This window comes from Quercus suber, unplaced genomic scaffold (assembly GCF_002906115.3).
Source record: "Quercus suber isolate HL8 unplaced genomic scaffold, Cork oak 2.0 scaffold_466, whole genome shotgun sequence".
Classification (NCBI taxonomy): domain Eukaryota; kingdom Viridiplantae; phylum Streptophyta; class Magnoliopsida; order Fagales; family Fagaceae; genus Quercus; species Quercus suber.
This window is the reverse complement of record NW_027069917.1, coordinates 483,091-500,587: the sequence shown is the minus strand read 5'-3', so window position 1 is coordinate 500,587 and position 17,497 is coordinate 483,091. Positions and strand designations below refer to the sequence as shown.

The following is a 17,497-nucleotide window of genomic DNA, read 5'->3' as shown; positions in this document are numbered from 1 at the left end:
AGTGGACTTAAACTTTGACACCTAACTTGGGGTGTTGAATCCTATTTGTTGGAGTCCAAATCTCAGTTGCAGCACTAGGATTCATTCTTGATACTTGCCTTAATCCCATTGGTTAAACTTAGCTCTAGAAATCTTGACATTTAATGCAAAACACCCTAAAAACCCACCATGTGGCATATTACCCAAAGGAGCAAGGCAGCCCCAAAAGTAAATCTTCTACCTCTAGCCAAATCCTGGGATGATTAAACCTAATTCCCTACCTTTGATTAGTCCTACGTTTTTTGGATTCTTGTTAATTAATGCTTCCCTAAACTCCACTATAAAAACATAAGCACCCCAACCCACAAACACACAGCTACCCCCTCTAAAACTTCTGATTTATTTGCCACTTTTGCTTGTGGTTTAACTCTCCTCAAGCTCACCACTCATTCCCCTTAGCCCATACTCACCTAGTATCAGACATTCCTTTTCCTCTTTTGCATAATTAGAGCTAATAAATGCTTCCCAATCAGTCATAAACAGCCCACTACTCACTAAAGCCTTAACCTCAGCATTAATTCCATCCCACTCACTCAAAACAGCCCTCATTGCCCCATTCATGCCTTATTTACATACATTCCCCAAAATCTTAGTTTAATACTTGTTTCATTGAGCTAGGATCTCTCTCTCCCTTCACACCATGCCAATTAACCCCTTTCTTCTTCCCATGGAACCTTTAATTTTTACTTTTTGTTTTACTGTTAAAGGATATAATGTAGTTGTAACAATAGAATTCTTCCCTCATATTGATGTAATGATGGCTAAAAGTACAATAAATTCCCTTGATCAAGACACACAAGGACCTCTAGAAATAAACACTTTCCTAAATTTATTTAATCATTGACTGTTGGACTCTAAGTGTAATCTCACCCCTTCCGTTGGAGAATTTATTTTTCTAGACTGTGTAATTTTACCCCTACTGTTGGAGAATTTATTTTTCTAGACTCTTAAGTGTAATTTCACCCTTACCGCTGGAGAATTTATTTCCTTTGTGCTATCAAAATAGGACCACTAACGTATTAATTAATTATTTTAAAGTATTTTTATTGGGCTTTTGTTGTTGTTTTGTCAAGTGCAACCTTTATTTCTTGATTGGATAGGTTTAACATCACACTGAAACCCTTTAGGCACCATCTCAAGAGCTCATAGTTGAGTTTCAACTTGGCTTCCTAACATTTTATTCAGAGACATCAATTTTCCCCTCAACAATAGGCCACCTTTTCCCTTCGGTGAAAACTGTATTATACTAAGTTAGGGCATATCTATGAAGGATATCACTAAACGCTGGACAAAGCTATCATTCAATGCAAAGGAGAGCTGGGCTATGGGGTTATCGTCAAACAATATTAATAATACATGAGCTTTGGTTGCTAAATTCTTTACTAAGCAGCAAACAAACATGGAAGCCATATTCACCACACCCTAAGAAGTATGTAGGGGGCTGGGAGTTCATTTGAAATCCGTGATCTAGGGGCCAATACAGTACTAATTATTTTTAAGGATGAAGCTAACATCAATCATATCCTTATGCAAGGACCATAGTCATTTGACAAATACTTGATTGGACAATACATACTTGGGGAAGAAGTGACAGTGGATGATACAAATTTTGATAGGGCCTTGTTTTGGGTTAAAACTCATAGGTTGCAGTCAAGGAGAATGCGTAAAGAGAATGTTTAAGTAATAGGTAATACTGTGGGAAGATTAGAGCGTGTAGAGGAGTTGGAGAGGATTGATGTGGGCGATATATACGGGTAAGGGTCAATATGGATATCAGCCAACCTTTGTGTCAAGGTTGTATGGTGAACGAAGGAGGGCTGAACTCTCATTGGGTATCCTTTTAGTATGAGCGACTACCCATCTTTTGTTATTGGTGTGGAATTATAAACCACATAAGTTTTAAGTGTGCTAGTACTGCACACTATTTGTTATGTAAGCATTATTTATTAATGAGTTTAATTGTAAGGATCAAATTTATAGTAAATCAAAAATAACATAGATCAAATTATCTTTTACCAAAATATAAAAACCAATTCGACAAATAAATAAATAAAAGGGTAAATTACATAGTTAGTCCCCATCTTTTATACTATATTTCAATTTTGTCCCTAACCATTTAATTGTGTCAATTTGGTCTCTAATCTTTTCAGTTCCGTGTCAATTTAATCCTTGTTGTTATCCTTGGAAGGAAAAATTTGATGCATCAAACAAAATAATAAATAATGATTTTTTTTTATGACACATCAAAAAAAAAAATAAAAAAAAAAAAAAAAAAAAAAAAAAAAAAACCCTAATCAAAATGTTCACACGTGATTCACTTAAATCCCTAAAATTTTCTCTCTTGTTATTCCACATCTTCATCTCTTCATGTGAGTCAAGATTTGAAGTTGTAGAAGACAACTCCGGCAGTGGTGACTCCGGAGGATTCCAGTATGGTGGATGGATTTGGGTTTGGGGGTTTTGAAAAAAGGGGTTCTCATTTGGGGTTTGGGTTTTTTTCAATTTGTTTATGGCTGTTCTTTTGGGTTTGGTGGCTGTTCTTGTGGGAGTTGACTTAACATTAGTTGATGATTCACTTAGTGAGGAATAAATTGAAGTGGTAAGTTTAAGAAGACTAAGTGTAAGCATGTTCTAATCGTCTTTATTGTTTTCCCAATTACCAGTAAATCTAGTTCTGTTTGTCAATGGAAAACATTGTAGTTGCATATTAAGTATTCAAATTAGGGGATGATATCAAGGAAGGCAATATGAAAATAGCAGGGCACCAAGGGGAAAAATGAAAAGCAACAAGCTAAGAAATATCAAAAAGTATTATGGATAGGATGCAATCTTAATAATAGGTGCTCATGAATTCAAATATTTAGCATTCAGTCATTTTGTTAACTCACCAAGTTGCATATTTAGGATGAGGAGGAGATGAAGATGTGGACTAACAAAAGAGTGAAACTGATGGGGTCTAAATTAAGTTTAGATCATCCACGGTAGTTGTCTATGACCAGACCACGTCCGCGACCTTTCAAAAAGAAGAGAAGCCTTATAAGCATGGGTAAAGCCTGTCAAGCGAGAGCACAATCATCCAAGAAAGAATAGTCATCCATGGCATAAGGGCATGGACGACCAAACAACACTTAGCTAATTTTAAAGAAAACTTTCTAATGGTTCAATATAATCAGACCACGATTCGCCATTCCAAGAACGTGGGGAGGATTCCTCATAATCCGCTCCACTTTCTCCATTTTATCCATTAACTCCACATATCCCCTATGATGATAGTGGATCGAAACAAGTAGACCCACTCTTAACTCTCAATAAAAGGATCAAGTCACATTCAACCAAGGTCAGTTCTACTATTCATAAAATCACCATCTTTGTGTTCTAAAGCCAAAACTGACTTAATCGTTGCAGGGTCCTTGGCCGGTTCACACCAGTCACCCTTGACAGTCTTTCTTTTTCTCTTCAGGTCATCAAGTCATCACTATAGCCCGGAGCATTTAGCATACTGATTTTCATGCATCATTAGAAACTTTTAGGGATTTTTCAAATTTTAAAACCATTTAGGGAGATGTAACTCATTGGACATTTTAATTTGGTTTCATTTTTTTTAATTCTGATATAGTGGTACAGTTGGCAGTTGATGTGTCATGAAAACTTATTTTTTATTATTTCATTTGACACATCAAATTTTTTTCATCCAAAAGATAATGACAGAGACTAAATTAGCATAATACTTAACAAGTTAGGGACTAAATTAACACAATTGAAATGTTAAAAACTAAATTGATATATTATATAAAGGATAGAGACTAATCATGCAATTTACCCTAAATAAAAATATCAGGATCAAAGTCATCAAACTAACCACGACCTTATAAATGAATGATTTTTACAAACCTTTAGTTCCCCACACTCCCGAAACAAAACCCTCTCTCGCGCCGTATATCTCAGTGGCTATTGGTCCGACTTCACTCTCTTCAATTGGCAGGGAAAATTTAAAAAGCAATGTCCGACTATCTCCCTGACGTTGTTATCTTCGAAATCCTCTCACGGCTTCCGGTGAAGTCACTTATCAGATTCAGGTCCGTTTTTAAGACCTGGTTTTCTTTAATCACAAGCCATGACTTCATTGCAATGCACCTCAATCGGACTCTCTCAAACACCAAAGACCCACCCTACCTTCTCTTTCGTCATTACGATGAAAAAATGGAGAAAGAGCACTTCGCTCTGCTCTCTTCCGATGACCCATTCCCTCGCAACCATTTTTCCAAACACCTTCACTGCAAGCTGAACCTGAGTGTCAGCAACAGCGACCCAAACCCAGGCCCTCCCAATCGGCTTGTTCTTAAGAAACAAATGAAAGAGAGAGGGTTTTTCGCATATCCATCAGATTTCGTAGAATTGCATTTCCCATTCAAGTACTTGGAAAAGGAATTCATTTACATTGTTGGTTCATCGAATGGCATTGTTTGTCTACTGGATGCTACTCCCAGTAACACCGACTATGACATTGTTCCAATTCTCTGGAACCCTTCTATTCGTAAAGCAATATACCTTCCGAGACCTGCCGTGAAATTCCCATTTTCCTATTTGCCTATGGAGCATGATGGGTTCGGCTATGACCCCATTACCGACGATTACAAATTAGTGAGAATTGTTTACCTTTATGGTTGGGGTAATCAACATACTAGGGAAAAGATTTCACCTTTGGTTCAAATTTTTTCGCTTCGCACTGGTGTGTGGCGTACTATTCCCGACCCTGGTTCTCAGTTTCATATTGTACATCAGTCTGACTCAGTGTTTGTGAATGGCTCGGTCCACTGGCTCGCGGAAACTGAAAAAAATATCAGATTTGATTCCGATGATGATGATGATGATGATACGTTTCGCAATGGGATCTTCACATTCGATATAGGGGATGATACTTTTCATGAAATGGCAGTGCCTAAGTGTGTAGAATTAGTGTATGATTTGAACATGAATCTCGCGGTGCTTGGTGGGTCGCTTGCGCTTATCCCGTGGAACAGATGGAATTTAGGAGTAGAGCAGTACTCAGTGTGGGTGATGAAAGAGTATGGAGTAGCAGAATCTTGGACTAAGATATTTGATATTGATGTTGGGGAAGGATTAGGGAGGGTGGTCGGTTTTACAAACAATGGTGAAGCTCTAGTGACCAAGGATGGAAAGTTGCTGTTTTACAATCCCAGTAGCCGAAGGACTTTGAATCCTCACATCCATGCTCAACCAGCTTCGCTTTATTTGGATACTTATATGGATAGCCTTGTTCTACTAAATGTGGAAGATGGTGCTTTGGGAAGGTAGGAGGATTCGTCTAGTGCTAGTAAGGACAAAGATTAATAGGAAGTAAAAGGCAAGATACATTATGCTACTTTTTTCTTTAATACATTATGCTAGTTTGGCATTGTTGTATAAGCACCAATACAATATTGAGTTTTCCACAATTTTCTGTTTTCGGCAGTGGCATATGTTTTTGTGATTGATGGACTTATCTGCAGATAATCAGCATAAAACTCATATGAAATCCTAATTAGATTTGCTGTTGCTAAGTGACTGGATTACTTTGGTAGCTTTGCATCTTATATAATAGAAAAATTTTAAAGGGGCCCAGTTGTGTATTCATCTTCATTTCCTCACTTGATATCTCTTTTCTATTATAAAAATTGGCATTCTGTAGTCTCTCACATTAGTTTACTGTGTTTCCAGGTTGGGGTCAGTTTTAAGAAAGCAGGAAAAGGTAAACTATTGACCAACGAGTCCTGTAATTATTTATAGTAGTTAGTTACTTCTTTGCTTATCATTGACAGATGTTGTCTTTTTAATTTCATTTTTGCTTCTCCTTCTTATTAGGGTTGGGGTGGAGGTGAGTCCACACTTGTTATGATTTCACGCTCTTGAATCATTTGTGTTGAAATTTCTAAAAATTAGATTAAGAGTGATGTGATATGCCTGGGGATACTGTGGCAAAAATATAGTGTTTTTATCAAATGCCTCCCCGCCCCCCCCCCCCCCCCTTTTCTTTTTTCACTGGACTTTGATTAGTTGATTCTTTTCTGATTGAGATGTATCAGTCCATGGCTTTATGAGTCTATATAGATCCTGTTCATGGATTAATGAAAATTTGCAAAAGCTCAATTTACCATGGTTAAGTCATAATACTATATGAAAGTAAATTGTTGTGCTGCTATTTCTTATGAATCCAAGACTTCACCCTCCTCCTAGCACTTCTAAGAGGAAATGCCACTTGAGCTGGAGCCCATTGGCAAATTGCAGGGGTAGTTTTGTTCAAGCTTAGCTTGCATTATGTGAAAAATGAAAAAGACTAAAAATGTAAAACTTCCACTATGTTACACACATATGCTGTTGTTCTATTTCCATCTAGTAGTTCATTCTGTAGCCTATTTTTTTATTTGAGTAAAGATTAGATGCGTAACACATGCATTAACTTGGGGCTACGGTGGACACCATGATGTAGAATATTTAGAAACTAATTAGGATTCTTGATGAGATATAATGCACGCTATCATTCAACATGCTTTAGACTTCTATTATTGTGCATGTGATATTAATTCTCTTCACACCATTATTAGAGATCACTTTGGCCATTGGATAATAAATTTTTCTATAAATTTAGGACATTCAACTTGCATTATTGCGGAATTAGGGCAGTTAGGGAAGGCTTAATTCTAGCTTGGAACTTGGTTTTCCCAATTTTTTCTTGAAATTGACTATCTTCAGGTATATAATTTTCTAACTAATCATTCACAAATCCTGCCATGTTACAACACTTTGGTTTTTTATTGCAGGAAATTACTTGCTACGAACTGACATGTTTTTGTGAAGCATATATGCAGAGAAGCCAATAGGTGTGCTGATCACTTAGCTCCATTGGGCAGCCAACTTTTGTACCCCTTTTGTATCCCATGGTTTTGACTATCTTTAGGACACTCAGACAATTAGCTACTTTTAAGCTTGTTTGAACAGTTTATTAGGTATTACTTTTTTACTTCCTCTACTTTGATCTAATATAATGATTGTGTCCACCTATCCTATCGGAATTATGTCAAAATCAGATGTTTTCTTCAATTGGGAATCTTCTGTGTTTTGCCTTGATTCTTATGCAAGATTGGTTTTCAACTAAAATTGCAGCCCAAAGTCATCTGCCTTTGCGGTGAGGTGATAGGCACTAAACAGCTAACTTAATTGATTGAACTTTTTAAAAAAGTGCTGAAACATGAAATTGATCAAGTATTCAAGTGGTGCCTTTAAATCTATTTTGACTGTAGGCACAACCAGGCATGACACTGGCTAAGTTTTTGAATTTAGACCTAGAAATGAGGGCTAAATCTGCCAAATAGCACAATTTTAGCAAAAACGCGCATCATGACAAATTAGTTATGTAGCATATTTTTTGGAAATTGAGTTTGAGAAATCGAGGGCCCATTTGGTAATGTTGTTCTAGTAACGTTGTTTGTATTTTTTGAAAATACGTATAGTTGAAAAAGTGTGTAAAAATACGTATAATGTTTTTGACTGTAGGCACAACCAGGCATGACACTAGCTAAGTTTTTGAATTTAGACCTAGAAATGAGGGCTAAATCTGCCAAATAGCACAATTTTAGCAAAATCGCGCATCATGACAAATTAGTTATGTAGCATATTTTTTGGAAATTGAGTTTGAGAAATCGAGGGCCTATTTGGTAATGTTGTTCTAATAACGTTATTTGTATTTTTTTTAAATACGTATAGTTGAAAAAGTGTGTAAAAATACGTATAATGTTGTTTAAACAACGATAACAAATAGGCTCTCGAGTTTGTCAAACTCAAGTTCCAAGTAACTCACAAGCAGTGGAGCCCATATTACTTGGAAATCGAGTTTATGCTATTGAGCAAATTATGAAAAAGCATCCCTCAATTATCTTTTAGATTTTTATTTTTTACAAGTGCTTCGGTAATTTGCAAATAGAATAGGGAAAATACAAATATACAAATAGAATAGACATTTAATAGGGAAAAAAAATTCTAGTAAAATCACTTGGGAACAACTAGCCCCTATTGAAAATCTAGTAATGTTTTTAATCCCAAAAGGAAAGAAAAAAAAAATCTCTTATAAGTAATATTTTCCTTCATCCTCAAAATTGCAATCACATTCACAGTGATAAGCTCTCCCCTCAAATGCTGCTAACAATTGTTTACCTTACTCAACTCAACTACATTGATTGAAACTAGAATTTGCAACCCGCCAATTCCAATCCATTTGTGTGTCACATGACTAGGATGTTAGCTTCTTGGACGATGTTTGGAGATATTTGGCACATATGTGAAGTTTCAGTAGTAAATTGGTTAAAATAAAGATATATTAGGTGTAACTGCAACTACCCAAATTTGAGGGAGTTTATGTGCATTCTACTCAATATGTAACTTATTTATTTTGTTTTATATTCTATAAATTTTATTCCATTTCTTTGTAAACTATTAACTCCCATAGGAAAATTTCATTTTGTCTCAAATTGCCTATATCGTAAAGTGCCACCAACGCCACAAATTGATGAGAACAATTTTAAACATGTCAATGGTGAACAGTGCTTGCAGTATGGTATAGTCCTCTCCTCTCTCTAGTGGCCTATGTTTTTTCCAAAATGCAACCTGCTTTTGTGTGGGTTCAGGGACCAAATTGGTTGTTGAAGAGATGGTCTGGTTACCATGTTGAGCTTTCTCAGGCTCATTTTCAGCTGGCCTTTAGCTGCAATATAATCAAGATCATCAGAAACTAGCAACACCAATGTGTGTGTGTGTGTATCAACCGGAGGCCATGCAATAAACAAAAACAAAGAATTTGAGTCATTACCATAGATGGGATGGTATAGTTATGTGATTATAGCTTTATTTTGGTATTTTGGTCATTTTTGGGTTTTGGGGGTATTTTGGTCATTTTTTTTTATTTCAGGGGTATTTTAGTCATTTTTAGGTTTCGGGGGTATTTTGGTCATTTTTTTGATTTCAGGGGTATTTTGGTCATTTTTAGGTTTCGGGGGTATTTTGGTCATTTTTTGGGTTCCGGGGGTATTTTGGTCATTTTTTGAATTTCAGAGGTATTTTGGTCATTTTTAGGTTTTGGGGGTATTTTGGTCATTTTTTGGGTTTTAGGGGTATTTTGGTCATTTTTTGGGTTTCGAGGTATTTTGGTAATTTTTTGGGTTTAGATGTTATTTTGGTCATTTTTTAGGTTGAAGGGGTATTTTGGTAATTTTAGTAGTTTTGGGGTTGGGTAATTGGGTTTAATTGGGTTAATACCCATTTAACCCAACTAATAATTGGGTGGGTTTGAGTTTATTTTAAGTGGGTGGGTTTGGGTGGGCAAATGAGTTTGGGTTGATTTTGCCACCCCTACTCTTTTATAACTGACAAAATAATAACGGTAAGAAAGAGAATGGTTCAGTGCCTTGAACAAACAACTCCAACCTTAGCCATTTGATAATAGGTGCAGTACCCTACTACTTCGTACTTGAAATTTAGCAAAACAAGAAGATATAGATTTTCTTCATTTTTATTTATTATTGCCTAAATATTTCCATGAAGTAAGTACTAATCAAGAAAGTTCTTTCTGGAAGTCTTGCTTGGAGGAGGTTCGTGATCATATCTGTTTGTCAATAGGTGGAACAAGTATTCTCATATTAGGTTTACTGGTTTTGCATTTTATTTATTTTATTAGTTTAAATTATGTGTGATCTCCTCTCAAGAGAGAATTTGATTACACTATGGAGGTTGAAACATGAAGTATTTTTGCCGATGTCCAAATAACTGTTAAGTGTTAATGAAGGCATATATGATGTAATTAGATTCCACGATGTTAGATGCCATTGTGGAGTTAGAGCATCTATAAAGCCCTTCGAAACCGCAATGAACAAGCACAAGCTCTACCTACAGTTGTGACGAAAGGAAATGTCAATTCTTTGAATGGTGATTGCTCCCACCAATGCGCCTTCCACTTTGGCAAGTAGGGATGATCCTGAGGAATTGTCAAGTGAGTTTCATCTAATTAGAGAAGAAATGAAAACCTTGCATGATATGGTCCAAATTAATGCAAGGCTAAAAGATCTTCATATATAGAGGGGTTGCAGTAATTGTGTATGTTATGCTTCTATTTCCGTAATCCATGTAGCAATAATTTGAACTAGGCCTTTGTATTTGATAAACGGACGGGTTGTACTAATTAGAACCCATGGATATTAGCATGAACTATGAATATGAGTAAATCTCAAACGGAGGTGTGGTTATGTAAGCCTAAATTTATCTTGTAAACCTCTTTGATGGTATATTTTAAATGGACAATTAGTTTGATTACAAAAGGTCTATGTACAAAAACATGATTGTAAATGTAAATTCAACCCACATCAGTCCATTTGATCCACTTAGTTCATTCCAATCCACTTCAATCTATCTTGGTGATGATTTGGGAGGAGAGGTTTGTGTAGAAGAATGAGTTGCTTGATTAACAATTTTGTCACCTTCTCCACATAATGTTTCTTGATAAAATTGCATTTTTCTTATATGTTATTAAAGTCTGGATAGACAATATTTACTGTGATAATGTAAAATGTATAGATGACATTCAGTTCCTAATATACATAGACACAAAATTACAAATATGCATAACAAATGAACTTGACAAACCAATGCACAAAGTTCACTACATTTAGCAACAAATGACATAGATATAAAAGCGTTCAACTTTCCAATCCAAGAAATAAACAACAATCCAAGTTTATTCAAGAATTATAAAATCACTTCCTAATATACATAACGAAAAATATACATAACGGCAAAGAACATGACAAACCAACGCGCAAAGTTCACTACATTTAGCAACAAATAACATAAATATATAAGTGTTCAACTTAGCAAGAAAATAAGCAACAATCCAAGTTTGTTCAAGAAACAACACATACGTTTTAAACAGTACATCTAAATCCATGAAAACCAACTTACATAACCAAACAACAACAAATGTAATCAATCCTTCGGGTGCGCAATTTTCTCCATCCATGCCTTCCTTCTATGCTCCGGCATGCCCATGAACACTAGTCTATCCTCTTTCTGTTGAAGAGCTTTGGTGACCTTAATATACGAGTAGTCATCAAGGTATTCGTACTGATTTAGGACCTCAATAGCTTTCGATAGGGAGTAAGGATCACCACCACCAACCGATTGAGCAAAATGCTCAACGCTACCGCTTGCCTTTCCCCTTCTAGCATGAAACCTTTCCGTTGTCATTGCAGTGTATTCCTTTATCGGAGTCACCTCACTTATCCTATCCTCTTTCTTGACAACCTTCTTCCCCTTGCCACTTGTATCTTGGATGGGACGTTTTTTAGCATGTTGGATTTGGTTCTCAATATTTGTATCATTCACAGTCTGAGGTACACTGTCCATGTTTGGAGTGTAGCAACCATCACTATCCAAGTGAATAGGAACACCATCATTGGCAAATTCCTCATCTAGGGCACGCTTTTCCTCCCTGTTTGGGGCTGGTATGTTAGAAGAAATTTGAAGGGCATTCGAACATCCCTTCTTCTGTAAGTTTGATGCTTTAGGATTTCCCTACAACAAAAATGTGTAAGACTAAGTCAAAAAAACAGGTAATTGACAAAGATTTAAATGACATACACCAAGATATGCAAATACCAAATGCCGTAATGAACTTATCACAACCATATTCCCCCACACCTCATCAGTGCCAATAACAATCTGTGTTGTTTGTATTATTTCATCCCACCCCAACCCTGTATGATTCAACAATAGAGACCACTTGCATTGTTTTTGCCTAAGCCCATTATGCTTTTGAATGACTTTCTTAGTGACAAAATTCCCAGTCTGAGCATTAAGAGCTCTTGTGACTGATTCCCAAACAGGCCCCTTAAAAAAAATGTTCCATATTCTCTGACTTGTTCTTCCAACATAATGTCAATAAAAATCTGTTCTATATGGGAGAGGCCACATTTTCTCATCCGCATCCTGTGATTCATGTGTCATCTAATACAAATATCCCGCATGGTCATTAGAACGTCACAACAACCACAAAGACGATCATGGGAGAACTCACCATGGACAATGGCAACATAACCATGTGCATTTGATTTCTCTCTAGAAATCCGAGTACTTATAATGATGTTGCACAATCCAGAGACGATACTATCTACTCTAAAGAAGACAATTAATGTATATAATGCTATATGTATACACAAAAGGAATTCAAACATTAAATTGTGGTCTCTGTAATCCTTTGAGGAAAAAAAAACCTACCAAACAGACACATATATAGCAGTAAAAGAGATGATAAACCTTTTCCCTTTTCATTTTGTAATTACTCTTAAATCAACTAATAGGGGGAAAAAATAGTGCAGTAAAAATTATAAACATCACAAATTTATTTAAATGATAAGCCAATTACTGTGAAATTTGTTGTGGCATTAAATCTTATTGACACTCAAAACCACGTAAAGTTCGTGTGTGGCAAAATTCTAGATTGATCACAAAGAGGGAAAACTAAAACAGGGCATAGCCATCAAAGCCATCATTAACCCTGATAATTCCATTAAAATACAAGCTCCATGCAAGCAACAAGAAGGAAGAAATAAATAATGGAACTTCACAGAATGGGAAAAAAGGAGTTCGAAAAAAACACACAAATTGAGGATCCCTATCAATTGTATGGACAAAACAAAAAGGACAATTCTTGATTTGGATCTTATGATGTTCTCCACATTTAACTATAATGGTCATTTGTATTCACATAAGATCATAAAAATCTATTTAACATTTTATGGCTGAGATTTCATCAATATAAATATAAGGATTGGTTATATTATTTTAGTGGAAGAGTAAATCATGGGCCACAATTCCTTTTACAGCATTTTGTCATATGAAATAACCATTAATCAATCAGTTTTGTTTAGTTGTTACAAAACCCCTCCTTTCATAGTTGGTAAGGGGTAGTTCTAGCATGGAATTCCTCTATTCTTTTAAGTCAAAAGAAAGTGTTCTGAAATTTTGACAATTTTATATTTGGTAAGTACATTAACAAAGCTTAAAACAGAGGAAATCAGCTTTTGGAAGATAGTACGGCCCTACAATGAAAGTCCTTTTTTTTTTGGATTTTACCTGACGATAAAAGTTGTAAATAGCTATGACAATATTTCCTAAAAGTACCTGTATTTCAAGAAGTATATTGAACATTGTAAAACTATACCAAAGCTGTAAATGACATGAAGCACACAATTAGTTAACCACTCACCATGTATGACTAAAAAAGACTAAAGTTTTAATCAAATTTTAACAGGACTTCATTGTCAATGGTCCTTTTCCAAATCATGTGTTGCATGCTTATTGCTTATTGCTAACAACCTTATACATGCCTTCTACGTGTTCTTGTAAATAATACATCAGGTCCCTTATTCAAAGTTAGTATTTTATTTTTAACCAACTTCTCCTGTTTTGCTTTCTTCTTTTCTCTATCAATTACCAGTTCTTCTTTCACTATAATTCTTTGTGAATTGTTATTTCAGTTCTTTTAATCTCTACAAGCTCATTCTCTATGACAAAAACACACAAATTAAGAATCCCTAAGTACGTGGGCATGCCCTTTTTTTGAGAATTAGTAAGTGTTATCAGTTATCACTAGACAAGACACAAAGAACAAGAAAAGTGAAAAAAGAAAAGAAAAAAGGATTATTCAGTAAACCAATAGATTAACCAGATGCTTTTGTTAAAATCCATTTTTCTGATCATTAATAAGCCAAGTGTAAGATACAGCTGAAAGAAGTGCTGAGGTATTAGTCTATTTCGATTCTTAAAAGGGTAGGACATCAAGAAATACAACAATAATTGGTTATCAAAAAACAAAAACAACAATAATTGGCCTCATACAACTATATGGCCATCTTCCCTTTCCCCTTTCAGCTACATGGCTTAATTAAAGTAAGCTTGGTATTGTCTTGCAACTCATAAACAACATAAAAACATTTCAGGCACTCCAACATACAGCTACCTATTGCTTCCCTCATATGGTGTTACAAAAGAAAAGGAGAGAACCAAAACAAAAGGAAAAAATTAAACAAACCAGTAGTTGATCACAAGGGAAAAACATAATGAAAACTAAAAGCATAAACTTCAAATAAAGAACTTTTAAAAAGCCTTAAAGTTAAAGCACAAGGAGCTAACAGAAAGAAACCCCAAAAAGAAATTATCAAAATAAGAATCAAGAAATTAGATAGAGCAACAGATCTCCAATTTCAGAAATTGAGGGCGAGTAAGAAATTAGAGAGAGAGAGAGAGAGCGAGAGAGAGAGAGATTTGTGTTCACCTAAACTCAGATGTCCGAAAACACTGCAACTGAGAGAGATGAGAGACCAAGAGATCAAAGGGAGCTTGATAGGGAAGACCGAGAGACCAACAGACTGAGAGATTGAAGGGATGCAAGACCCAGAGAGATGAGATTTATAATTTGTGTGCGAGATGAACAAGGAAAAAGTCCTCTGAGGTGAGTAGAGTGTGTGTGCTTGGAGTTATGAGACTTCACTAAGTTTTCAGCAACTCCAAAAGAGTCATCGGGACTCCTAAGTGTGGTCTAACTTGATAGAGGCAAGTCATGAGTGTATGTCCCAGCGGTTTGATTTTTTTTACAAGTTTGCCACTGTAACTTAGTTCTTACTTCTTATAACCCAAAAACTCACAAAATGTGCTCTCAGTTTCCATGATTTTAACTCAATTTTTTGAGTAATAAGTTATGGGAATTGAGAAAAAAAAAAAAAAAAACCAAACCAAACAAGCAAACTTGAGGTGGCACGGGTCTACAAAATTTGGGAATTGAGTGATGGAAATTAGTAAACCAAACATAGCCTTAGATACTCTTTAATCAAGTTTTAGGGAAAATCCAACACAAAGCCTTCAAGAGTGTGAAAACATAACAAGAGTGGAGTTGCATTCACCCCAATGGGCAAAGGCAAAAATACAATAAAAAGGACAACATCTGTCAATGATAAACAAAGATGTAACCAACTATTAAAAATAATTACAGAACTTGTGTTGATAGCTTACCTTTTCCTGCTTGCTTAAAACTGGCCCCAACCTGGAAAGAAAGTAAACCCGTTTAAGAGACAGCATACGCCAATGTTAACAATAGAAAAGAGATACTCATTGAGGAAATGAAGATGAAGACACTGTTGGGCCCTTCATAATTTGTTGTTTTAATCTTATAAGATGAAAGGTTATCACAGTAATCAACTCAATTATCAACAAAAATTATAATCGGCTTGATTATGATTCCATATGAGTTCTATGTTGATTATCAATAAGCCCATCAGTCTCAAAAACATAGCCCAAAACCAGAACAAAAACTTGTGGAAAACTCAATATTGTGTTACTGCTAATACAACAAAGCAAAATTAGCATACCTTGTCTTGCCTTTTTCTTCATGTTCACCTCTTCCCTTACTAGTACTCGGTGAATTTGCCTGCTTTCGTAAAACACCATCTTCCACATTCAATAGGACAAGGCTCTCCATGTAAGTATCCAAATAAAATGATGCATATTCAGAATGAATGTGAACATTCAAAGTTCGTTGGCTACTGGGATTGAAAGACAGCAACTTTCCAGCCTTACTCACTAGAACTTCACCATTCTTTGTAAAACCTACCACACTCTCTAATTTTTCGCCAACCTTAATATCATATAGTTTGGTCCAAGATTCCACTACTCCATACTCTTTCATCACCCAAACTGAGTAACAGTAGTCTGAAAAATATAGATTAGAGTTACAGGGGACAAGTGCAAGCAACCCACCAAGCACCGCGACCTTCATGTTCAAATTCAACCTTCCTTCAAGACACTTAGGCACAGCCATTTCATGAAAAACCTCATCCTTTATGTCAAATGAGATGATCATATTGCGTACCATAACATCGACGTCGTCGTCGTCGTCATCATCATCATCATCGTCACTGTCATTGTCGTCCTCTGCGAACCAGTGGACCGACCCATTCACAAACACCGAAGAGAACTGCTCTACAATAATAAACCGAGAACCACGGCCGGAAATGGTGCGCCACGCACCAGTGCGAAGCGTATAAATTTGAACTATGGGTGGATCTCTTTCATATTCATTATGACTAAAGCCACCTTGAAGGTACACAAGTCTCACTAATTTGTAATCATCAGTTATGGGGTCATAGCCAAACCCAAGATGGTCCACAGCCTTATAAAAAACTGGGACATTAACAACAGGGCTTGGAGGAAGGGATATGGCTTTACGAATAGAAGGGTTCCAGAGAATTAGAAAAGTGACATGGTCGCCACTGGGAGCATCATCCGCCAGACAAACTAGGCCATTACATGAACCAGCTATGAACAATTTGTTCATAGGGCTCTGGTATGGGCAAGGTAACTCTACAAAATCTGATGGGTATGCGAAAAACCCTCTCTTTTCCGCTTGTTTCATAAGAATACGCCGATTGGGAGTGTCCGGGAAGTGTTTGGAAAAATGTTTAAGAGGGAATGGGTCATCAGAAGAGAGCAAAGCGAAGCGCACTTTCTTCATTTTTAGATCGTAATGACTAAAGAGAAGGTAGGGTGAGTCTTTGGTGGTGTTTGAGAGAGTCCGATTGTGGTGCTCTGTGTTGAAGTCATGGCTGGAAATTAAAGAGAACCAGGACTTAGAAACGCACCTGAACCTGATGAGTGACTTCACCGGCAGCCGTGAGAGGATATCGACGATAAGAACATTTGGGAAATAGTCTGACATTGTTTCGTTGTCAGCCTCAGCCAAATGAAGAGAATGAAGTGTTGGTACAAAAGGCACAGACTGTAGAGGGTTTTGTTTCCGTTTGCCGGGAAGAAGTATAACAAAAAGAAGGCTTTAGTTTGTGAAAATTTTGGTTGGCTCATGTGTGAAAATTTTGTCCAATTTTTTTTTTATATGTAACATTACTCTAATTTAAAAAACTGCTTTTTGCTTTTAAAATATTAAAATGGTGGATTTTACTTTTAAATTTTGTGTTTGGTAAGTGTATTGTGAATTTAGTATCATGCTCTGTTTGTTTCAATGTTAACATCTTTCTAGTGACTTTTTAAAAAAATATTTTTTGAAAAATTATCTTATTTTCCTAATTTTGGTAGCGATTTTAAAAATGAACTAAAGAAACATTTTCTAATTTTTGGTGCCAAAAAATTATCACACCTCTTGTATAATTAAAAATATTTATAAAATGTATATCGTGTAAACCAACTAATATAATCAATATAAATTGAAAATCCAAGTATGAAATTAATTTTCCAACTAAGATTTAAAAAAAAAAAAAAAGGCTTGTTATTCTAATGTTGCAATAATTTGTAAAATTTAAGTTTTTGATAAACTAGATACTATCAAAATTAGTTGCCCTCCCTATTGAAG

The 17,497-nt window shown here is 35.7% G+C and overlaps 2 protein-coding genes across 3 annotated transcripts; one reads left to right on the top strand and one right to left on the bottom strand.

Annotated features, from left to right (window-relative positions):
* Nucleotides 1–3,916: 3,916 nt before the first annotated feature.
* On the top strand, nt 3,917–7,164 carry LOC112027500 (F-box/kelch-repeat protein At3g06240). Of its 2 annotated transcripts, none has more exons than XR_010624644.1 (3): nt 3,917–5,404; nt 5,758–5,788; nt 6,858–6,912. XR_010624644.1 is itself a non-coding variant. In XM_065762625.1 (3 exons), exons 1-3 carry the CDS (start codon nt 4,039–4,041, stop codon nt 6,915–6,917), a joined length of 1,404 nt encoding a protein of 467 aa, XP_065618697.1. In that variant the 5' UTR covers nt 3,917–4,038; the 3' UTR covers nt 6,918–7,164. The 2 variants fall into 2 exon arrangements, 1 of the variants encoding a protein (XP_065618697.1); XM_065762625.1 differs by having other exon boundaries at nt 3,917–5,351; nt 6,858–7,164.
* Nucleotides 7,165–10,797: 3,633 nt separating this feature from the next.
* On the bottom strand, nt 10,798–16,999 carry LOC112027499 (F-box/kelch-repeat protein At3g06240). The gene is made up of 3 exons (XM_024060161.2): nt 15,504–16,999; nt 15,148–15,178; nt 10,798–11,652 (listed from the first exon to the last, which is right to left on the bottom strand). The coding sequence occupies exons 1-3, from the start codon at nt 16,847–16,849 to the stop codon at nt 11,065–11,067; spliced, it is 1,965 nt and encodes a 654-aa protein (XP_023915929.2). The 5' UTR covers nt 16,850–16,999; the 3' UTR covers nt 10,798–11,064.
* Between the last annotated feature and the right edge of the window lie 498 nt (nt 17,000–17,497).

What these genes read in the sequence shown, in the direction of transcription:
- LOC112027500 (XM_065762625.1), top strand. Translation starts at nt 4,039, where the DNA reads ATGTCCGACTATCTCCCTGACGTTGTTATCTTCGAAATCCTCTCACGG. An exon ending in GAAGATGGTGCTTTGGGAAG is followed by an intron (nt 5,352 to 5,757) that starts GTAGGAGGATTC and finishes CTGTGTTTCCAG; the next exon opens with GTTGGGGTCAGTTTTAAGAA. An exon ending in TTTTAAGAAAGCAGGAAAAG is followed by an intron (nt 5,789 to 6,857) that starts GTAAACTATTGA and finishes TTTTTATTGCAG; the next exon opens with GAAATTACTTGCTACGAACT.
- LOC112027499 (XM_024060161.2), bottom strand. Translation starts at nt 16,849, where the DNA reads ATGTCAGACTATTTCCCAAATGTTCTTATCGTCGATATCCTCTCACGG. An exon ending in GAAGAAAAAGGCAAGACAAG is followed by an intron (nt 15,179 to 15,503) that starts GTATGCTAATTT and finishes CTTTCTTTCCAG; the next exon opens with GTTGGGGCCAGTTTTAAGCA. An exon ending in TTTTAAGCAAGCAGGAAAAG is followed by an intron (nt 11,653 to 15,147) that starts GTAAGCTATCAA and finishes TTTTTGTTGTAG; the next exon opens with GGAAATCCTAAAGCATCAAA.